This window comes from Gallinula chloropus, assembly GCF_964237585.1.
Source record: "Gallinula chloropus genome assembly, chromosome: 24".
In the NCBI taxonomy this organism is placed as follows: Eukaryota; Metazoa; Chordata; class Aves; order Gruiformes; family Rallidae; genus Gallinula; species Gallinula chloropus.
In genome coordinates this window covers 5,594,890-5,619,070 of record NC_140109.1, presented here as the reverse complement: position 1 = coordinate 5,619,070, position 24,181 = coordinate 5,594,890, and the positions used below count along the sequence as shown (strand labels likewise).

The 24,181-nt window shown below is 44.0% G+C and overlaps 1 protein-coding gene across 2 annotated transcripts; it reads right to left on the bottom strand.

Annotated features, from left to right (window-relative positions):
• Nucleotides 1–10,847: 10,847 nt before the first annotated feature.
• On the bottom strand, nt 10,848–18,310 carry DRD2 (dopamine receptor D2; the record flags this gene model as incomplete). 2 transcript variants are annotated; one of them, XM_084275086.1, is made up of 7 exons in its annotated part: nt 10,848–11,041; nt 11,598–11,937; nt 12,505–12,591; nt 13,465–13,655; nt 14,327–14,463; nt 14,989–15,098; nt 18,029–18,310. In XM_084275086.1, the coding sequence occupies 7 exons, from the start codon at nt 18,308–18,310 to the stop codon at nt 10,848–10,850; spliced, it is 1,341 nt and encodes a 446-aa protein (XP_084131212.1). The 2 variants fall into 2 exon arrangements, with proteins under 2 accessions (XP_084131212.1, XP_084131213.1); XM_084275087.1 differs by lacking the exon at nt 12,505–12,591.
• Between the last annotated feature and the right edge of the window lie 5,871 nt (nt 18,311–24,181).

The window sequence follows — 24,181 nt, the reverse complement described above, 5'->3', positions numbered from 1 at the left end:
GAAACATGGACAATGACAGAATTTAGCTTCAAGAGAATTTAGGTTTTGGGGCACATTTGGAATCCATGGCACACAGTGCTCTTCAACACAAGCTTATTTCTTAGCTGAGCACAGATGTGTTCTTCTTACCACTGTGAACATTTTATTGCTATTTTTTGAACAAACTTCTGCCAGCTTCAAGCAGGGGAAAAAAAAAAGATCCCTTATAGGGAGTTCAGGGAATTAATTTATCTTTTTCAAAAAGACTTGTCTTCCAAAAGGTTTTGCTGAGACCAAGCTGACTATATTTTGCAGAACTGTTTGTTGTCTAACATCCGGCGTGAGTTCTCCCAGAAGAGCTGAGTAGGTTATTTGCTGGCTGATATACTGCTCCTTCTGACTGAACACAGTTGTGTTCTGTTTATGGCTCATCCCTAGAGACCCCGGTGAAGGCAGAAAGATGTCACAGGACATGAAGCCACTGAGATATTTTTAAAAAGCAACAGGGAGATAAACCAACAACCACCCCTATTAAACAAAGAAACGTGGAGACAGAGGAAAGGCAGAACTCCTTCAAAATCTGGTGAGGCTCCTGGAAAAGAGGTGTTTTCAAGGTCATCTCCAGGTCAGCAAAGTTTGGGATGTCAAGACACTCTGCATTGCTGAAGGATTGGATCGAATGGGAATTTCACAAGCCTAACTGGATAAACATATCCACCCAGTAGCAAGAGAGGAAACTTCAGCCTTTCCTTTGCACTTCAGCCTCTGCACGTGAGCAGGGGACCTTTTATTAACCTAGAAGGGAATGGCTGTGTGTGCAAACAGTAGTTGATGTTCTCTCACTGCCTGAGTACAGCTCTGTTTGGCTTTTTTACCTAGAAAGATCAGTCTGCCAAATGAAGGTTGCATGTGACCCCTTGCTGCCCTTGAGAGTCTGTTGTGTATGGTGGCTGCTCAGTGTGATATGCACTGCATTTACCTTGAGAACAGCTCTAGGGTGCTTACTGCTGCACCTCCCCAATTGCATGTTAGGGCCCAGCCAGGACAGTGAGGAAGGAAGGGACACTGTATGCTAACACAGCTCAGCTTTGTGGACAGTATCCAGATATACTGAAATGGAAAACACCATCTCAGCCTTTGTGGTCCAGCTGGTTCAACCAGCATCTCTTCTACAGGATGTTGTATCTGAGCACCAATTTGACATGAGGTTGGTCCATAGAATGCAAGGGAAGAGGGAACTGGATGAGGAAGCTGAGTGCACTGGTTTCCCAAATTTTACAGCTAGAAGTAGTTGTAAGATCAGCCTGTTTAACAGCAAGTCCCACAAATTTTCTGTATTAAATCCAAAGACTTCAGTTAGACCTTTAAAACATTTCCAAAGACAGTGATGCAAGCACTATTGATAAATTGCTGCTTTTATGAAGTATTGATCTAGGCTGGAAGAAAGTACAACCTTAAATCAAGCAAGCAAAACAGCTGCTTATGATTGCCAGGTTTGCTGCTTGAACCTTGAAGTCAAGTGAACTGTGTGTCAGATATATATCAGCATGAGCTGCTAAATAGCAAGGATTATTTCCTTGGGAACTGGAGCTGCACTCCAATTTGAGGAAGAAATTTGCTGCTTTAGTTTTGACTTCCTACTCAAATTTTATTAGGGATTTTTTTGGTCGTAAAGCTGATGGAGGACTTGAGAAGGGAAATGACTCCCAAAGGAGTGTTCTTCTTGTATATGTTTCAGCTCATCTCCTCTTCACACTTTCTATGCTGAAAAGATCCATGTCTTTGGTTTTTAGCAGAAGCTGAAAGGTTTAAAACCATGCATGGGGAAGGGTGCCAAGGTGCATTAAGGCAGCTTTTGGAGAGAATTAGTGAATGAGATCAAGAACAGGGCTGTCTGGAAGGTGCTGGATGACATGCAGAAAACATGGAGCATGCAGGGCATTCAGGCAACTGGATTAGATCGGGTTACAGGTGATTTCAGCCTGTTTGTCTAGGAGGCTGCCTGCTTTTTTCCTGCACGCTGTGGAAAGGACAATGGATTCTCCTATTTCTATTTCTTCTGTACAGAAATCCTGTGTGCTTTGTGTTCACTGATCCTCAGCCATGTCTAAAATTCATCCCTGTGCTGGCAGCCTGTCCCTCAGGTGAGGCTCAGTCGTGCATTCATTCCGCCTGCCTTTCCTTGAGATGGGCAATCCTTCTTGTCAGCATCCAGGCTGTGCTCTCAGGTCTCCTGGTGGGATCCTCAGGGCTGAGCTTTCAGGGTTGGGACTGTGCTGGCCCTGTTGGTAGGGGGTGAGTTCTCCAGCCCCTTCATTTAGGACTTGGAGCTCCATTTGTTTTCTTCGGTGACTTCTTGTTTCTCATCTACCAGCCAGAGAGCAGAGGTTTGTGTCTGCAGACAGATGTCTGGAGTCCAGACAGACCTGAGGTCTGACAGTCTGTGTCACTGCAATGCTGCTTTTCCAGGCACTGACTGGCAGCTCCTTGGAAGGAGAAAATTCCCCTGTGGGAGTTTACTTGAAGACTTTCTGCTTTGAGGAATGATCAAAAGGGGAGGGATTTCCCCTAAAGGGCTGAACAACCAGAGGGACTGGGTTTTGTTTGGTTTTGCTTAGACCAAGGCTGTCAAGTTTCTTTCACTATTAGTTTTCTAAAAGCTAAACAAAAAGGGGAGAAAACCTAAAATGTTTTCTACACAGATCCTAAAAGAAACAAACAGAAGCTTTTATACCATTCCCTGCCATGCTGAAGCCCAGACTCCATTACCCTGGGTGCTGTACAAGCACAGAAGCATCTCCCTTCAGGTCCTTGGCTTGGACTAACTGTGTTTGTAGACAGAGGTGAAAATTTCAAATCCACTTTATTATGCATAAAACAAAAGCACAGGTTTCAGATTTTGGGGGGAACAAATACTTAGGGTAAAAAGATATCTGGAGGACAAGTCTTACTGCAAAAATACCTTTTTTTTTTTTTTATGAATTAACCTGCCTGGCATGCTTGTGCACAGAGACATGTACATACAGTCAGCCTCTCCCCTGGCAGGCAATAGGCCTCTTCTGAGACTTTCTAAGGCCTCTGCTCTCACCTCTAGTATGAGGACGTGCCAGGATGAACCCCTGTGCATGGGGGTGCCCCACCCCACTGTTGGTGCCGCTTTGGTGGACGTGTAAGTGATGGTTACTGCAGGGTGCCTTTGGCTTTAAGCATCTGTTTCCAAGCACCTTTCTTTATTCAGACAGTCTTTCTTTGCCAGACTGCCTGGGAAAAGGAGAACATTTCAAAATGAGTCTACTTCATGGCAAACTTCCCCTTGCTTTTTATAATTAGGGAGAAGGTAGAATTTAGTAGCATGTTCCCTTTCACTGATGTCTCTGAATCGCATTCCAGTTCCTAGTATTTCCCTCTCTGTAATCTTCTTGAGTGATTCTGGTTGCATCTTTGAAGTAATTTACAGAACTTGTTTATCAAAAAGGCAATCAGACCTTGTTTCTTGCAAGATGCCCTGAGAACTGCCACACAAACCTGAATATTTCCTTTGATAGTGGGCTCAGATGCACAGGCATATCTCCATGGCAGAACAGGTTACCAGGCATTAACTGAGCCACAGTAAATCATTCTTTGCATAATCTTATGCAAAGGTAGGCATGTTAATGTACACATCATGAAGGAATGTAAACTAGAGCACTTTACAACTGCCACCAGCTGAGAATATGCACAAACTCAATTACCATAGCACAGTAAATTGCCAAGCCACAATAATTAAGTCATAAATCTAACATCCCTAGGTTAATTTGGTGTGACTTTTGCATCTCGAGTCCAGCCTTCATATATAATGCTGAAGCTAATTCCCTGTTGTTCTGTACTTGTTCTGTCACTTCGAGCAAAGCAGAGTGCACAGTGGGTGTACAGTGCTACAAAGGCATCAACATTTTTCCTGATGTCTCTGCTTTTAGCCAGCCTACTCATTAGATTTCGATTCTGCAGCCCATTTCTAAACTCACCGGTTTGGTTTTGGGCCAAACTCTTCTATTCTGTATAATTATCTGTCCCATTCCCTGTTGGTGAGCCCAGCCCATGGCCCATAGGGAGGTAGAAGCAGTAGTTCAGCTTTTTAATACCAAGTCTACACGTCACTGAATCGCCTCATGCAGTGGCTTTGATCCAGGCCAGATGTGGGCACATAAGTGCATTTTTACCCTACTAGCCAGAGCACATGACACCATACCCTTTCCTGTACTGGGGACCCCAGAGGCAGGGCAGTTGGCTGAGAGGCTGATGTGCCTCCTCAATTCAATGTTGAGGAGACTCTCCAGTGAAGTAACAGCAGCTGAATTCCACAATCACCCTGTAGAGCTCCTAACATACAACAACTCCTGTTCCTGTTGCATGTTACAAACTCCCCTAGCAGTGTCTTAGTATCTCAGTAGTGGCTTGGTTAAAAACCAGGAGTGTTGTCTTCTACTGCAGACCAAGCCCACAGTCTGTCCTGTTTGCTTGTTTCCCTTCAGTAAGCCTGGTGCAAAGTCCTGCAGCTGAGATTTAAGTGATGTAATCTTTACAGTCTCATCAAAGTTATGGATACAGTTGATTGCATGCAGCAGGGAAGCAATGCTAAGCTTGGTTAAATGTGCTTACTTGTTTTCATTATACCAATTTTTTTCATGGGCCCAGCATGGCAGCTTGGGAATACAGAGTGTTTATCCTCATTTAAAAGGGCCTAGTTTTTGCTTTGCTGTTTAAGTCTCTTAAAATGCATTTCTAGGTCTGTTAATGATTTGTTACACCTTAATTATATTTAGTCCACCCTCATCACTCTTTCTGTGGTGAAGAAAGTTGTTATTTATGAGTCAAAAGCTATTTATGAAGCAGACTGTCTGGTATCGTCAGAAAGACAGGAGTTGGGGGAGCCGTATAAATTATTAAGAGAAGCTTTGATTACAGACATTGAGTTAATTTAACAAGTGCAACTGGTTTTCTCTCTCTTTTTTTTTCTTTTTTCTTTTTTTTTTTGTTAGCTGTGCAGAAGAAAGCATATCCATTAATCTGTCAAGCCTGACCTGAAACTCTAGGGCTTACTCAAATGCCCCAGGAGATGAACAGATCAGTTCTGGTTTATTTTTTCTGAATGGTGTGAACAGTGCTTGCTGGGGTCGTTTTGTAGTCTATAGGCTCAGAAATAAAATGTTGCTGTAAGGGAGAACCTCATAGTAGCTGGCCTTTTATCCTGACAGGCTGGGGATGGACATGCTAAAAATGAGCTGGTATGTGTCCTGTTGTTCCATCTTGGAATATTACTTATTCTGGTTTGGGGGGGGAAGGGGGTGTCATTTGAACACCTAATTTTTCAGCAGTCATGTGGCATTGAGTTGGATCCTACAGCAAGTAGAATTAAACATCAGTTGAACTTAGTAGTTTTGGAGATGGTGGTTACTGTATAAATTGAAGACTTCAGGGCTGGGATTATCTTTCTGTTCCACATGGGTTCAAAACTGAATAGACCAAGACTCTTTGTTCATGCCAATTATCCAAAATGCCTTTAAACCCACATTTCAGTTTGTTAGTTCTTGGAGATAGTTTTCTATGCTAGTGGTAGGAAGATTTTTTTTTTTGGTGGTTGTTTTTTCTTTTTTTTGTATAAAGAAAATAACCTTGGAGAGAACTACCCACAGACCCCAACTGTGTGGCAGCCTAAGCTGAGGTTGTACTGTTGTGCTGACTAAGCCTGTCTGAGGTTCACACACATCAGTTGGATTAGTTCTTGCATAAATACCAAGCCTCTCAGTGGGCAGCTTGAGGAAACCCTGCAACAGTGAATGCAACATGAACATAAACATCCCTAAATGAAAGAATGAAGTTCTGTAGCACAAAACTGAAGCGAAACACAAAAGGCACAAAGCTCCATGTGACTGGTTACTTAATCTTGGCCTAAGTTACTACACAGGGCTCAGCTGCAGTATGCAGTCTGTGCTGCCAGCCCCATGTCGTGTCTTCACCAAAACCTTTTATACCAGACCAAGTGATGGAGGTGGAGAGCTGAAGTGCTCCCACTGATGTGAATTCTTACGTTAGCTGTGCTCAGCCAAGTGGAGTCCACGATTACTTTTTTGGAGCATATTAACTTCTGCATGAACCAGAGCATTAAAGATACTGTACTCATCATACACACCGTCAGCAGCGCCACAGGGGTCTGACAGCTTCTGTTTATTTTCTCCATGCAGAGAGATTGCCAGTTTGTAGATTCCACACAACTGTTTATTGTCGCCAACCAAACCCACACAGGTTGGTGCTTAGGTTTGACTCATATATTTTTTTCCCCCTCAACTTTTACAGCTCAGGTAGACAAACAGTGTCCCAGTGACTTTCAGTCCCCATCTTGGACCTGTACTGCTGTGGACCAGATGCGAATGAGTAGTGCCAAAAAGTAAACACAGGCAGCTGTCATGATGCCAGAAGTACCAGCAGGACTGCACTTGGCTAGGTACTTATCTGTTTTTCATCCCTTCCTCTTCCAAATCCTCCCCAGTCTGCTTCTGTCTGGAAGAGAAGAGAGATGGAGAAATGTAACAACATTTTCTTTCCTGTCTGTGTCTTTCTGCACACTCTGTTTACCATGCCTGGTTCTCCTAGCTGCAGTCTAGACAAATCTAGAATTCTTAAGGATAGACTGGGATAAGGAAGAAAGAAAAAATGCAACTAGTGAGAAAAGTAAGTCAGAAAAAAAACCAAAGATCTCATCTGAAGGCCCATCTTTTCCTGCTATGTGTGCAGGTCACTAGAGTCTCCCTTCTTACAGTTGCTGCTGCTTCTGATAAAAAGAACAAAATAAGCTTAGAACATTAGGGTAGCTTATGCAAGTCTCTAATTACAGTGCTGCATGACAACATAGCTTGGTGTCACGTGTACTTGTGATGGGTATTACACATTTTTGCCTCCTCAGGGAGCTATGGTTTCACTGGGGATTTGCACCACAGCAGCAGTAGCTTTTTTTTTTCCTCCTGTCTTTTTATTTCAGCTGGATTTAATAAACTGGTTAGACCTACTGTAATTAGTTTACTCTTCAATCAGGGAGATAAATAGTATTATAACTGTATCAGGAGCAAGCAGGCAAGTGCCAAATACAACTCAGGCAGAATTCACTAGGTTCTTAATTAAAACCTGTTCAGGGGGGTGCAGAGAGCCACACAGGCTTCAGCAAGCTGTGAATCACATGGGGGGAAAAAAGCAGGAACAGGAAGGCTCAATAAGCAAAAGTAAAGCTTCAATTACAAATAATGAATCAGAAAAAAGGCTCCTAAGTTCTTCACAAATGAAAAAAAAATTAAACCCTCTCACTAATGTGTTGTAAAAACTATCTCAGTACCCTTACCATCAGCAGCACGCCTCGCCATCTGAAGTCCTTGGGAAAGCAGAATCTTTTCCAGAGTGGAAGTACAGTGAGAGCTGTATTTGCCAGGCTCATATCTGTGAGCAAGAGGCCTCAGAGTCCTGTGTGATGCAACAGACTTCTCATCATTTTCAGAAGCAGATCTTCCATCACAACTGTGGGCTGGTTGTCCTCATGCCAGGTGCTGTAAAAGTGGATTGCAAAGGCTGTCCTTGCTCTTGGCATTGGTTTATTCATTGTAAAGCCAGAGGTGATGATATAGTCTAGTTCTCTCTTGAAAAGAGTTATAAAGGATTGATTCCTGGATGGAAAGTGCTTTAGTTTGTTGTCTTTAAGTGTAGATGTTTTGTGGGAGAGGAAAACCTGCTGCAGAGGTGAACAGACAAGGCATTGTCACCTTCCCAAGGGCATGGGTATGTAGACAATTCCCACAAGACACTTTCAAGTCTGCAGCATTAGGAACAAGTGGCTTACAGTGTCATTGGGATGAATGATGGGCTGCAAGTAATTTCTCCCAACAAATACTTAATCTCAAGGAAATGACACCTGGTTTTTTTCGGTCCAAATTAACAAATATGTGAAGGACTTGGACCCTTCAGTAGCTCTTTTCTTGCATGACATTTTGGAAGAGTTTTTTCACCTGGTAGTTCCAGTGAGTTGAGCTATAAAGGTTCTGCATCCAGATTAAAAATCATTAAAAAATGTACCAAGGTGCTCAGCATTGAAGAGGATGATTTTGTCCTGGGTTGACACTGAACACAAAATAAAAATATGGCACAAAGTTAAGACATTTTTCATGTTCCAATTCTTTTGAGAGCCCACACCAGGTTTTAGTACAGGGCAAATACCACCCATGGCAACTCCCAAATGCTTTCAAACTCTTTTGTCTGTATGCATATTGTTTTCTACTTTGGTTTAGCTCCCCACCTGTTGATTCAGTAAATCAAACGACACTTTGATGCTTTGTGATTGTAAATCTGTTAGAAAATTGAGCAGTAGCTTGTTACTATTTTTGCAACAAAAACCTACTGACTTTACAGTATTCTTTGAACCTTTCAAGCAATACCAGTCTGAGTTGATTCCCATCACCAAGTGAACTTGATTGGTTAAAACTGGGGAAAATAAAAGAACAGGTATCATGTGCCTGAGTAAGATCTCTTAACTGTGTTTCCAATTTTCTGATTGAAAAAGGATTGGAAAGTTTCTTGTGCTTCTGTAAGAAGTGTTTTTTTCCCCTTGCCTATAATCCTATTCCTATCCCAAGCTTCTGTAGCTGTCCACTACAATCCTAAGACAGAAGAGTGACTGGCCCCATCTTCCAAGTTTAAAATGTTTTGTTCTGACAGCATCGTGAAACACCTGGCTCATGTAGGTCAACAAAATGTTGCTCTGATAAGCATGTACTCTCTTATTCAGTTAGATTTAATGTATTTATTTCTGCTGAGGGAATAGGCTAAAATCCTGGGACACATTTAGGCATCCGTAGGATCACTCTTCATTTAAATTTATAGCTGTGAACAGGCCTTGAAGAGCCACGTTAAAATGTTAGACAAGTCCATGGGCTAAATACTTCTGACACTGGTTATTGACCTCTTCCAGAAATACAAGGTTTAGAATGGAAACCTTTGGATCAAGGTGGGACTCCTGTTTCAGTTTCAGAAAATGGCTGAGTGGGTGTTGTAGCAGCTTGATGCAAATTCTGCTTGATATACAGCTGGAGCACATTCCACCAGCACAGTCCATCCCAGAGAAAAATGCTTTGTTAGTAAAATAGGAAAACCAGAGAATAAAAGAAAACACACACCCCACCCTCCCTTGGCAGTGGCTTTCATCTATCCTGAAGCAGAAACTACGTGAATATTCCCCAACCTGCATAGAGAGAAAAGGGATTATATGGCTCTCCAGATCATGTTTGAACATTTTTAAGAAACAGCAGGTAGCTAGAACTTGGGAGCCTGCCTCTTTGTATGGCTATTGTAATAATCTAGTTATCCAGATCCTAGGTTAATTTCTAGCCAGATCTATTTCCATGTCATTTTAATCATCTTACTAGATCTTATTTACAGAGATATTACAAAATATATTGTGAACTGAATACAATTAGTAAGTGGAGTGTGGATTTGGCAATGCCAGTCAGCATGGTGAAATTATGCTGTTAGGGGATTTCTGTCATCTTAATCCATGGAAGATATCAGAGCGTGAGGGATGCTGGAAACATCCAGACCTTTCCAGAGTCCAACTTGGATGCAGGATCAGGTCCAACTAGGGACTTTCTTGGGCTTCTATTCTCAATTTTTCCAAAACACAGAGTTTTATCACTTCTTATTTACTGTTAATTGAAATTAGGCACGATGTTATTCTGCACTGTCCTTAATGAGAGGCATAGGCTAAATCATATCTGAAGTGGTCCTTGGCTTCATGGCTCCCTGAAGTTAGGTGAAAAGAACCGGACCTAACGTAGCTGACTTGAACAAGTTCCCATCTGAGACAGATATGGCTGCAGATGCCCCAGCTGGCACGCTGTTCAAGGTATCACACTGTCTTCATGTTTCTACATTCACCACACTAACATTCTTTGCCTAGGTTTGTAGCTTCTTGCAAGAGACTGGAGATTAAATGCTGGTGGGCAGAGATTGCTTCTGGGCTGGCTGATGACAAATGGTAGTTGGTGTCCTGTTTGATCTCAATATATACCATGCAATATGAGGTATCACTTCTGTAGTTTCTCTCCATCTATTTTTTTGGCTTGGGCTTCTGTTCAATTCCTCCTGTTTATTCATATTTACACTGATGTAGTGGCCCCACAGGAGGCTGATTCTCCACTTCTTCCTTCTGCCAATTGCTTTTAGGCCCATATTGTTACAGGTATTGTATCTGTAGGTGGTGGAATGTCCTTAGTCCTCTTGGGGACCTCTTAAAGCGGTGGCTTTTCCTCTTTAATACTGGGTGAGTCAGCTTGAGATGAAGGCAAAGCTATTGCAGGGAGATTCCGCAAGCTCTGGCTGGCTCCTATTGCGAAGCGGAAAGGATGCTCTTGTCTTTGGTGAGAGTTGTATCAATGATGTAACACTCAAGCCAGTAGTGGCAGTGACCTGTCGCTCCCTCCACACAGCTCTGCGACTGTCTGTGTTTAATGCACTCGAGGTTGGATGGCCACAGGCAAGAATCAAGTGAGCGCGGCTTGATTTTTGCTTCTGCTTTAAACACAGTGTGAGGGTAGCTCTGAAAAGTGCCCTTGGGATTGGTGTCCCAGAGTCCAAAGGTCACCTTGAGGGATGAGGGAACCTCCCACATGAAGTTCCTTGTGACATCCCTGCCAAAGAGGTATGTGGGCATGGCGTTGTTGTAACACTGTAGGTCTCGTGCCTAATACAAGAGCTCAAGACCTCTCCATGGCAGCCCACTTGTGTGCATGAATGGCATTCGGGGTTGGTTGTGGTTTTTTTTCTCATTCTTAAAAATGGAGTTGCTGAGTTCACTTTTAACAGTGGAGAATCTTCATGAAAGCCTTGCGAAATTCAATGTTGAAGGTGGTGTAAATAATTGGGTTGACAGCACTGTTGACATATCCAAGCCACGTAAAGGCGCTGTACATTGCTGGGGGGATGTTGCAGTCGCAGTGCATGTTGAGGATGTGAGTGATGAAGAATGGGAGCCAGCAGATGATGAAAACACCTAGGGAAACAGGAAAAAGATGGACTATGATTGCTGGAAGCTGGACAAATTTTGAGACTATAAGAACAGTAAGATTCTTTTGGGTATATGGGAAAAATATTTCCCTGAGGAATAAGCATTCTGTTTAAGTCTCATGGTCTATATTCTGAGTATTCAGGTACTAAAGGACTGTGCTGATGTAATTAGACCAGTTACATCAAAAAAACCTGGCCTTTTGAGATGGGAGTTCCTTTCTGAGCTACACTGCCTCTTGTGTCCTAGAGAGCCCATAGGCCTCTTGTCCCCACACCCAGCTGTCTTTTGGTGCCCCTAGGTGGGCTATTCTCAGGGCCTCTTGGACAGTGCTGTGCACTGTTCTTAGCTGGGAAGAAGGCAGCCTTCTTATTGGGAACCTCTTGCCTGCTTGTGTATGCATCCTCTAATGTATCAAGTGAAATCATTTCTGTGGAGGCCCAGACAAACAGTCTGTGCTGGACATTTTGGAGTGGCTACCCCAACCCCGGGTGGCTATTGGCTTTCTGCAGAAACAGAAGAGGAAGGTGATGGGCACTCTCACCGAGTACAATAGCTAGCATCTGAGTGGCTTTCTTTTCCTTCTGTTGTGACAGTTTCCTCCTGCTCACAGTCTTGAGAGAGGTCCTGGTCTTGCCATTGGGCATAGACTGGATCTCAAAGACCTTGGCTGTGTGGCGTGTTTCTTTGGCATGTCCGTTCTTCTCTACTTTCCCCGGGCTGTCCAGAGCTGCCTGCAGGGTTGAGTTGGTGCCCTGATTAGAAGCAATTGGCACAACCAGCTGATGGTTACTTGGTGCTGCTGGCTTGATGGTGGTTTTCTCAGGGGGACTGGTACTCGAAACCATCTCCATTTCCATCTCTTCTATGTGACTCTCCGCCTCCTGGGCAAGAATCAAATGGCCACAACATAAAGACAGATAAATACACAGAGAGAGGAAATGAACATTCCTTACAGAGTGAAGCTGGATGATGCTGAAGAACAATCAATCCCTCTTCTCCCTCCCTATGCTTTTGGTAAATGTTTGGAGAAAGAGCTGTAAAGTGGGAGGAGACACCGTCTCCACTCCCTGCAAATTTGTATTTCAGTTTTCAGAGTGTAAATAAATAAAGATGAAATTAACAAGCAAAACCCAACAAAGGCAATGCAGTCCAAGAATAAAAATAAATAACAGAGAGGAGAAGGAAAATCAAAGACAGAATGTTAAAATGTCATGGCTTTCATAGCTGATCTTTAGGCGAGCTTAGTCTGGCTTTTTGAGCTCTGTGATCTTAAACCCCCTGCTTCACTCTAAGGAATGGGAAGAATATTTAAATTTTGAGATAGAATGGTAACCTTTGTTCTTAGCTTATTTTTTCTCCCACCCTACATATATTTAGTTTGTGTCCTGAGAGGTGAAAAGGGAAAAGCTAAATGCTCTGAAAAGCTACCACTTCTCTTTAACACTCACCACTTTGCGCTTATTAACTTGGAAACTCCCATTGGACTTCACAATAACTGTGCAGAGCTTGACGTCTTCTGGATGAGTGCATTTGTCCTAAGGGGCAAGCACCAGCTCAGAGGTTACACATGCAGATAGTAATTGGGAAGGGAAGCTGATAAGGGAGGCAGTTGGAAATACAAACACAGGCCATGAAGCAGAAAGTAATCAGTGTGACTAAGCTCCTAAGAATGATGGAGAACTACTCTGAAGAAGCAGTAACGGAGGCAACTATCCCCTGTGCTTTTCACCAGAGGAAGAAAAGTGCTTCTGTTTCAGTTTATACCTGTCTTGCTGCCTCCTTTGCTTGACATGGCACTGACCTCTGAGGCAATGCAGTTTGGAGGTAGTCCCCTGTGACTATACATTCCTACTGGTTGTTTTCACATTTGCTGCAAGAGTAACATTTTGACAAGTGGTCTCACACTTAACACGCTCAGCTGGACTCCACTTATACACATATCTCATGCTCTGAGAGGCTGTTTTCACTGTGGAGGTATCATTACCAGCGATGTCTTTTGCATCCCAGCAACGCAAACAATTCCCATTTGAACTTCTTCATCACAACATCGTGACTGACTCGGAACAGAGTATAGTCTGTAGTCTTGGGTACCCCAACCCAAACTCATCAGAGCCAAAGCAAATGCAGTCTGGTTAATGAAGCAGCTCCTAATGCAGATCTGCTGCTGAAACATCCCCTGAGATCCAGGGAGGCCTGTGAAGCACCCGCCAGTGACCTGATAATCCAGAGTGTGAGACTGGGACTCCAAAATGGCACCGCACACAGCATTCACCTCTGTGATCCAGTATTTCACCTGGTCCAGCCAGTGGCATTTGGGGGAAGGAGAAAGTGCTTTGGGGAATGAAGTGGACTGGGAAGGGGAGAGAGAGGACAGAGATGGCTTGAGAGCAAAGCAGAGGCCTAGTTACCTTCAGCGGGGCTTGCATGTCTGAGTTCAGGATGCGTCTGCTGCGCTTGGTGGTGACGCGCTTCCTGCGCCTCCGGAGCACGATGTAAATCTGCACGTAGACTAGCAGGGTGACGATGAAGGGCACGTAGAAGGAGACGATAGAGGAATACACCACAAAGGCAGGATTGGCAATGACGCACTCGTTCTCATCTGGAAGACAAAAGGTTTAAAGCTGCTTGTTCCTGCTGCTAGGGGATGGCACTGGCTTCCCCCTTGCCTCCCAGTCTTTGAGAAGGCATAGAGATACCCAGAGAGTGAGAGGTTCAGGTTCTAGGGGGGATCACTGTGTCAGCTGTAAGTGGTACTAAACCAGCAAACTCCTCTTGGGTCCCAGGGAGTCACATACAACCCAAAGTCCCTGGCTATTGCTTGCCTTAAAACTAAAAGCCAGCTGATCACCTGCTGTATGCAGTCCAGTTTTCCTACGAAACCTGTGGCTAAACAGTCAGTTCTTTTCTCTCCTCTCCCAGTGAAGCTAGTTGTTCCATGACTTTGTTTCACATGCTTTAATATGAGAGGTGTTTTGATTTTTGTCGTGGACAAATGGTAATATAACATTGAGTGTTGTGTAAACTTCTACGTAACCTCCCTTCTGCTGTGTCTAAACCACTGGTCTGGAACAGCAAGAGCTGAGACAGGTGCAGAAGCAGTGGACAGAAATAATCTGGAATGGCCAGGACACCTGAAGTAAGGATGCATACATCCCAGTACACCTGAAGCTGATCCCCATGTTTATTCCTGACTTGTAACAGAAGACTATCTGGGGACCCAGTAAAGGCAGGAAGATGCCAGTAGTAAGCTGAAAGTGACGTTAGACTCACCTGTGTTGTTGAGGCCAAAGAGGAGTGGACAGGAGATGGCAAACGAAAGCACCCAGACCACAGCAATCATGACCGTGACCCTGCGCTTCGAGCTGTAGCGGGTATTGTACAGCATTGGCATTGCTACAGCTGTGTACCTGCAGTGTGAAGATACAAACCCACTCTATTGTTATTCTGCAGTGCTGACAAGCTTTGTGGGAAATCACGCCTAGTTGCTGTGCCTGAAAGCCTGGTCCAGCACGAGAGTACAGGGCAAGTCAGGTTTCCTGAATCTCCAAGATGTCTGTGTTCCCTGTTTTGGAAGGCATGAGGCTGGGGTCAGCTTAGCATAGCATTTTTCTTCCACTCTCTCTAAGCCCCTAGCCTTCCCAAAGATATTTGCTTCCCCGTTTGAGTACATAAACAGAAGGGCTGAACTACCAGGGACATACACAGATGATTCTATTTGCATTCTCAAGGCCAGTGTTCCTATGTCTGCTTCTGACAGGATTCCGGCTCAGACCTCATTTACATCCTCCAAATTGCTCTTCAAAAGGTGTCAACAATGCTAGATCTCACCATTTTTGAGTCTCTCTGAGTCACAGGTAAAATTAGACCATATAAAAATGGCTGTGCCTTGCTACCGTGGATGTGACACGACTTGCTGCCATGGAGCCACTCACCTGTCAATGCTGATGGCACAGAGGTTGAGGATACTGGCAGTGCACATCATGACATCAAGGGTTACAAAGATATCACAGTGGATCCGACTAAACCTCCACTCACCAACCACCTGCAGAGAGAGAGTAAGATCAGTAAAATAACCCACCGAGGCTGTGCCATTGAGAGGGTCTAAAGTGAGAGTTGTGCACGATGGCACAGACACTTGCTGGTAGCTGGAGATCATAGAATCATAGACTCGTCTGGGTTGGAAGGAACCCCAAGGGTCACAGAGCTCCAACCCCCCTGCCACAGGCAGGGACACCAACCTCCAGGCTACACAAGGTTGCCCAGGGCCCCATCCAACCCGGCCTTGAACACCCCCAGGGATGGGGCACCCACCCCCTCTCTGGGCAGCCCCTTCCAGCCCCTCACCACTCTCTCTGCAAAGAACTTCCTCCTAATCTCTCCTCTAACCCTTCCCTCCTCCAGCTTCACTCCATCCCCCTTGTCCTGCCAGTCTCTGCCCTTGAACAAGCTGATTCCCCTCCTGTTCCTCTGCTCCCTTCAGGGACTGGAAGGCTGCAATGAGGTCCCCCCACAGCCTTCTCTTCTCCAGGCTGAGCCAGCCCAGCTCCCTCAGCCTCTCCTTGTAGGGAAGTTCTGTTGGTTCAAGAGGGATCAAAATTTTCCCTACAGAAGTTCTGGCTAGAACCAGGTCACATGTGATCAGTCACACGCTGTGTCAGGTAGGGTTGTTTGCCATTGAGTGCCTTTCAGGACTAGTCTCAAATGATGGCACAGCCATAAAGGAAGTACTCTGCTCCATCCAAACTGTTCTTTATTCATCTGAGGGCCTGTGTGTGTTTTTTTTTTTTTGTCCTTCCTAATTGCATCCTGAGATTCTGTGGTGAATTGGGCAGCCCAAGCAGCAACCACAAGCTTATATTCCAATGGCATAAGGGGATGCAAGTTTCCATAGAGTGAACTATGTAGGAGCTTAAGCAGGGCTCTGAAGCATTGTAAGGAGGTATTAGGAAGAAAATACATTAATTTCTATCCTGAGCACCTCTAATTGTAATTGCAGCTCTTCATTAGGCACTTTTTGGCAATTATATGTAACAAAGATCAGCAATAGAGAAACAGCAGCTTTCCTTCATTTCTTAGTTTAAAGAATCAGGGTAGAAATTCTTTGCTTTTTGGCTTTTTTTTGTTGGTTTTTTATTTTTGTGAACGAAATGAATTTAATTCAGACTGAAAATTCTTTGACACACTACATGTTGTGATAAAGACAAAGAACTAATGATAACACTTCCAATTACCAGTAGCCTTTTTCTCTTCACTTCTCTTGCTATTGAAACTGAACTTTGCCAATTAAGTTTAATAGCAATTATTAGGACTGCTGTATTTGACATATGATAAAAAAGAGTATATTTCCCTCTAATAAAAATAGAGTCCTACTGCATTTGAAAATAGAATGAATAAGATATCTATTCTTCAGTTATTTCTGCTCTGATATACATAACCATAGGCAGCATAAAGAAGGAAGAAAGAATGACTGCATTGAAGCCTGAGTGACAGATGAATATTCAGTGATTAAAAAAGCACTTAAGACACAGTTACATCAGTAACTTGGATGGGAATTTGCCCAAAGGCAAAGGTTTCCAGCCAGGTATAAACCTATGCAAAAGCAGTTTCCTGAATGTATAGTTTGGAGTTTATGGGAAATGAGCTAAAATGCAGCAGTTCTTTCTCTCAGTGCATTTGTTTCATAGGAGAAACCTCAGAAGTTTGGGGTTAGAAGATTTCTTTGCATTGAGGCTGTTTTTTAGAAGGATTTCCTTTTGATTTTCGTTTTTGTCCAAGCTTGTGACACAAAGGGAAAAAAAAATATATATATATTTACAGAAGAAAAGCTTCTGGCCACTTTGGATTTCAGGTTTTAGATGCAGACAGGGACCACAGTGTCCCTACCCCACCTCAGTCCAATGGTCCTTTCCTATCAGCAAGTATTTGCCATGTTTCTTGTTGCTTCAAGCTAGCATAGATTTAGCAGAGTGTGGATAAGAGCAGAAGGGGTGAAAGTAATTTGTTTATTTATTTTTAAGTACTGCTGAGGTGTGGAGGCTTGATTGTCCTCATTGGTAGATCAAGAAACTGAGGTTCTTGACCAACCTCATGCACACATGAGCACAGAAAGGGGTAAACATATTGCATCTTGCTCTATTCTTCCACATTAAAATAAGAAGTGGCTGAGAGACTCTTACAACTGGGCCTAAGAGACCAAGAGCTTCTCACAGCAAAAGCCTCTGCTTGAAATGGGTTGTTGCAAAGGAGGCATCTAATAGAAGAGCATAACTAGTCCCAGAGGCATTAACTACAGTCACAACCAGCCTGTGGTCATGTTAATAAGCTTTAGCAGATGCATGATGCTTTACATTTTTAAAGTGCCACAAAACCAGTAATTAACTGGAGTGATAATTAGTATTGTGGTTTCTCGACAGCCTGTGTCATGTCAGTGGGTTTGTTTTGCTTTGCATTAATACCTAATGGACTAATTGATTATGACTTCTTCCCCTGCTATCCTCTGTTTTATCATATTCTCTCATAAACAAGTGCCTGAAAATGAATTGTAAACTCAATATAGTTTCAGTCTTACGTTTTCTCACCACTGTTCACTCTCTCTTGGTTGTGACTGCCACCACAGCATGCCAGCTCCCAGCTGACTGAAGAACATGGGCATCCCAGCAAAGGGGGCCAGAGGAGAGGGGCTGTATATCCTCTCTTATTCTTGCCTCTGGAGAGGCATTTCATTATTTCAGGCTATTTGTTGTTGCCAAAGTCATTTGATATCAAGTAAACAGGTGTCAGTCTGGGAGTATTTGGTTTTCACAGTGTCACTCAAATATGGTTCTGTAGACAGAAGCATGGAGCTCCTTTGTACCAAAGTGGTGTGCTAACAGCAGCAATGTGGAAGGCAGCTCACTTGTGATACTGTTTTCATGTGTTGTGACACATTCAACAGAAACATTCAGCACTGCACAAGAAAACTGGGTCACCTACCTCCAGATAGACCACCCAAGGCATGACCAGAGTTGCTACCAAGAGATCTGCCACTGCCAAACTCACGATCAGGTAATTAGTAGTAGTTTGAAGAGCTTTTTCCCTGGACACAGCCATACACACCAGCACATTGCCAAAAACAATGACAAAGATGAGGAGGGTGAGCAGCATGGCATAGTAGTTATACTGAGGCTTCTGGTCTGCATTGGACTCGTTGAGTGGCTTGCTCCAGTTCCTGTCACCGATGTCACTGTTGTACCAAGACAGGTTTAGAGGATCCATGGAGGTTAAAGTGCCAGGTTCCAGCTCCACCCTGACACAAAGATGTTGAAAACACAGTCAAAGGCCAGTGTGTAAAACAAAAATAAAACAATTATGCATGTGCTACTCTTGGGGATCTCTAGAGCCTGTTCCCCCTGCCCTGAATTCCTCTCTGCAAATAGTTGACTGATTGGAAATGTGATGAAGACCCAGATGGGAGGCTGAACTGACAGTCAGATACCTAGGCAGGGATTCAAGAAGTTAATTTCTATTTCCAGTTCATCCCCTGGATTTCTGTGGCCAGGGGTATTAATGACTCTGTGTTAGAGCAGATTCAGGCAGGGATTTTTGTGTCAGCTCTGCTGGTATTCCTTAACCACTAACTACTCTGTGTTAGGGGGGCACAGTTCAAGGCAGTTGTTCCTTGACCTACTTCGTTGCTTATTTGTTGTGTGCTTAATGGGGCTTTGGGCTGAGTTCTTTCTTTCCTTTTTTTTCCCCTTTGCCTTTCCTTATTTTTTTCCTCCAGTAAAGAAATAAATAAATAAATAGATCTATGAACTGACTTGTGAGGATAATGAAACTTGACAGTAAGAGTTTTGAAGTCAGGGCTGGACACTGCCTGCTTTCTGCCATTCCTCCAGTTAGATTGCAGTGCTAAGGGGAAAAATGGTGGGGGGGTGGGGGGACACGACAAGTGGGTGCTATCCCACAGCCCAGCCTCTGCAGCTCCTGCTGTTGGGAAGACAGGTCTCCTTGGGAATCTGTGGCGTGGCAAACCATCATTTCTTCCTTGACCACTGCTGTGCATTCTTGCAAAGGTAACACTTCAGCAAGCTGTGTGTTTTTGCTGTAGAGTTCCCTAGAACCTATTAAGGGTTTTGTGTGTGTTTTATACAGTCATAGCAAAGACAACTGCAAGTGTATTTCAGTCTTTTGGACTTTTTCTGTCTCTCAGGGCTGTTTCTGTGCTCTGCTTCCTTAGCTGGGCTGTTTTTTTGGCATACAGCAAGGGGGCTGTCACCAAGAGGCCTTTCTTTGGCTTCCATTGGCTATGATCAGCTCCCAGGCTTACTGGCATTTTTTATGGGTGAAGAGGAAGAAGAAAGAAAACGGAATGAACATAGATGAGGAGACAATATTATAAAGGAATATTGCTGTCTAGATATAGAAGGTATATAAACAATGCTAAGGTGTGGGATTTGGTGTGTGAGGGGAAGGTTGTGGTTTCTGCTCTGATGATAGACTACAGTAGAACTGGTATCTCTTAGATCATATTTCTCTATGGTGAAAGCTAGTGAAGGGGCATTAATGTCCCTGGGGTTTATGCCAGCAGGCGATGCAAAGCAATCATGTTGGGACTCTGCATACCCCTGGATCATTGGCATCCAACTGCACGTGTGTCCAGAGTTTAAGAAACTGGCTAAAAGTTAAGCTACATCATGCAGACCTTGGTAGAAGGTGTCTGTGTTGGGGTTGTCTGGTGCCAGCATACGAAAAACAAATACCACATTTACAGTGAGGCCACTGGTTCTGGCATACTGGAAAGGCTTTTTCCTGCCTGTGTACTGAGGCTCTTTTGGCTCTCATTTAGGTGAGCTCACTAAAGATCTCCCAGGGTAGGATCTGTGCAGCGGGTGCTCGTGATGGTTGGCACCACATTCTGGGTATTTCTGCACCATCTCTGGTCCCGCTGGAGTTCCTACATACTTAGAAAACAAAGGGATTTCCACATGATGTGTGTTTGCTGAGGAGTATGGACGAAAATATGAGTTTTGCAAATCATCCCTGTCTTCTGCATAGCTGAGCCAGTAGTACAGGCAGAACTGGCCAAGCTTAGATCTGACTGGCACACGCCTGCTTCTGCTGGGCAGAGAACCATGAAGGCTACAAGGAAAGCAGCACTGAGCTGAATTTCACTCTGTGAGCTAATAAATTCCCTGAGCTGACCAGAACTGATAATGCCAGATGCTCCAAGGACGAGCAAGCAGAGCAGTCTGATCACAACAACACGGCTCTGGCTTGCAGCAGAGGCAGACAAATGCTAGCATCGTCAGAGCTGTGTCACTGAGCAAGATGAAATACAGCTCTGTTCCATTTGTTGAAACAGAGCTTTCTTGTCAGCTGGTAAATTATCTTAGCAAGGCCCCCAAAAATAGAGTTGTCATAGCCAAAGTGCCACGCACAGCTACAAAAGGTCTCTGGAATTAGCAATGCCTGTTGACCGTTTCAGCCACTCACCAGGTTTACGTGTGTGTTTAAAAACAAAGTGTCGGGGTCTGTACCTGGGCCTGATGGGGTCACTACATCAAGAAAAGGGGACAGAGAGTGTGCTCAAAGAGTAAACAGAAGAGTTGTTTAAAAGCAACAAGAGATTTTGGCTAGGTTTTTTTTGGGGGGAGGGGGGGTGTCTGGTTTGAGAGATCTTGAATGGACCTCGTTTGCTGCTCAGCACTCCCTAAAATCAAGCAGTCTGTGTTTCTCAAGCTCTGTTTCCATAAAGACCACTGTGATTTGAAAATCTGACCATGTTCTCAGACATCCCAAAACAGGCCATTTAATTTCCTTTCAAAAAAAAAAAGACAAAGTGAATTTGATTTATTAAACCACGTAAGTGATCAAAATAGCAAAACATTTGCAAATATCAAATTTACCTGGGAACAATGGTTTCTTTATGTTTCAGTGAGCTTTTGTGTGCTTTTCTCATTCAAAGAGCAATTTGGATAATAATCCTTGGAAATTTGTTGCATATGGGTCCTTAATAGCTGATAATTCAAAAAGTGTCTGTCTGACAGTGCTATCAGCGGCACTTGATAGCTCTACAAATGTCTTCTTAGAAGCTGTCAAAGTGTCAGAAATTAATTAAATGTTAGCTTCTGTGACTCAGAGCGAAGGGGGAAAATCAATGCTAAATGCAGCAACAGGTTTTTCTTTTCTCCTCTTGCCCTTTGATAATGCAAAAGTATCTAGAGAAAGGAGAAAGATGCATAAAATGCAGGATGGAGGGGGGGGGGGGGGGGGGAAGAAAGAAAAGTGGGAAGGTGGAAAAATATCTTCAGTGTATAAAAGGAATGGAAAAGAATTGTGGTTGGTGGAGAAAAGGCCAGAGACAAGATGAGTTATATACACAGTCACTCCAGCCCTGCTCATTTCACAGGACACAGCAACTTAATGGCAGAGATGGAGGAACCATATGAAGCTAATCTCTCCTGTCCATTTATTGGGCATTTACATGGTGGAGGTGAGGGAGGATGCAGAAGGCCCTGGATAAAGTCAGTTCCCTTCTGTTTCCTTCTGCAGCTTCTGTGAGATTTCTTTTTTCTTTTCAGTAGAACCGTTTTCACATCGGGAGTGTTCTTTTTCCATGCAGCTGATCAGCATGAATACAGTTCAAAGACTATGTTTGAGTGGTGTAAAAGTGAAAAAGGGTTGATCTTTCTATTTAAAAAAAAGTAGATTTCATTTGGGAAGACTGAAAACCAAAAGAGTTCCAAATATTTTGCATTAACTAGGGAAACTAAAATACACTGTAATTTGTGATCATGAAATTAAAGGCTGTATCTAGTACATATCCATATGGTACAAAACTCCAATTATGTGGGCAACTCTTTATTTCCTAACATTCCAGATTTTGAGTTTTCTGCCCTAAAAATAATCTTAAATTCTCCAGACACAGAACTGGCCCATTTGGAAGCATTATGGTGGCCATTAGAGTGTCTTGTGAGTCTCTTAGTACTGCTTTAAATGAACACATTTTCTGCTGACACTTTCTCAGTAGAGAAGAAAGAAGCACTTAAAAAAGCTGTCTCAAAAAGAGAGTAGTTTTTACTGCATTTTTCCAGGCACCTGCATTTTCCTATGGAGGCAGGTGGAAGGGATCACAAATACAGAGGAAAGGTAACACAAGTGGCACCTCGCTACCCACTGTCCTTGTGGGACCTTGCTGAGTTTCACTCTCCCTCTACACTACCTCCAGAGGCAAAGCAGAGTCTGTTTAAGCTGAGAATTTGGATGCCCTGAAATGGAACAAATTCCTTTGTGAATTAACTGCATAAAGCCACTTTAATTCCCATACAGTGTCCACACAGATTTTTAGTATGGCTGAGCTAATCCAGATATGGATTTACTGAGAGGTCAAGGGCAGGACAGAGCAGGAAGGTTGCAGCCTTGTGTTTGATGCCAGCAGTGTGTCTGCATCACACGGAGCACCTGCTGCTTTCCACTTATGCTATATCAGGTGTTCATCCAGGTCTGGGCTAATCCCCTCTACATTAACTTCCTTGAGTGCCCCTGCTCAAGCATGGTCTAACTGGGAAGCAGTTTGCCATCCAGAGGAAAATAACCTCTCTCAACAAGTCCCCATGCTTTCCAGCAACTGGAGGAAAGCAACTGTCTGGCTGTTATTCCCTGCTGGAAATGATAGGGAAAGGGCTGCCAGAATAGAGGTTGTGAATGTGGAGCCAGAGGTTTTTCTCTCCTTTATAGTTAAGTTCCTGTTCTTTTCAGTGAGCAAACTGAAAAATACACTTGTTTGCAATGCTGGTATCCTCCTTGGCTCCTCATGATTGATCATCTAATTACATTTGTCGCAAACAAGCGTGACATCTTCCTGGCAAATGTGTAACGTTCACAACTGGCAGCAACAAAACTGTTTGTCTTTCTGGCAAGATGTGAAACATGGAAATGTGTGTTAGAGAAGCAGAGTTTGCTCAGTCATATAGAGATAGATGTACCAGACAGCTCGCTGGAAAGCGGAGGGTAAAAGGCTCCTGCAGAAACTCATAGTTAAATGTTGCCTGTGTCTGAATAGCACCATGGGTGTGCTGTCTGCTCCCAGTTCCACGCCAGGTCAGAGGTACCCTGATTCAGTGCAAAGGTGTAAGACTCTTTCTGGGCTTCACCCTGCTTGCCACCACCCTTAGGCCTGGTCCTGAGCTAGAGTCAGTGTCGAGCAGAGACTATGATGCATGTCCTTGGCAGCATCTGGTTTCTGTTTGGGAAAGATTTGCGGCCTTCGGAGCTAATCTGGGCCTGGCTGCCAAAACACACAGACAGGCTTTGCTTCTTCAGAAAACAGTATTCAATTCCCTCAGGTTTTGCCCCAGACATAATGCATTTAAGATGAAGTCTGGAGTTCAGCCTGGAGCTGGCTGCTAAAGGTACGTGCAGGAGCTGAGGGATGCGGCTGCGAGAGCTGCACCCTGTTCCCTGCCGCCATGCCTGAGCAGTGGCTGCGTCGCACCTCCCTGGGCAGGCAGCACATGGTGGGGGCTGCAGACAGCTAGCAGCATTGTTGTCAGCTGGAGAGGTCACTGGTTTAGCATGCTCTGAGGGGCCAAGCTTTCCTGTGGACTCTAGATGCGGTCATACAGCACGTCTTGGGGCTCCTAATTGCCATAGTGCCTCAGTGGCTGAACTTAATCTAGGCCTAACAGAAACACAACTGCAAAATCCATGGGCAACAACATCCTGATGGCAGATGTTTCCACAGCAGCCTCAGGACAGTCTCTACCTCCCTTTCCCAAGGTATTTCTTGCATGCAGTTCTTGCCAGATTCCTTCTAATTGATGCTGCCCAGACATACCCACCAGGTTACTGAAAGTCTAGCTGAGGGCTATGGGAGAAAGGTGTTTCGAGACAGATTTGCTCCAAAGGCATTTCTGTTTCACACAAATCAATGCCTAAGTGAAACTCGCACAGTACAGTGCCTCCCTGAATATTGTCATTTTCCTCTGAAATTTGTGAATCAGTGGGCCACAGGAAAGCTGTCAAACTGACATCCTTTCTGTCCTGAAGATGCTTCTTGATGCTGTTTACTGGGCTCTGCTGAGAATGCCACTGAGGCACTCCAATCAAGGGAAATAACACAATCTTTTGGAGTAGGAAGGTGGT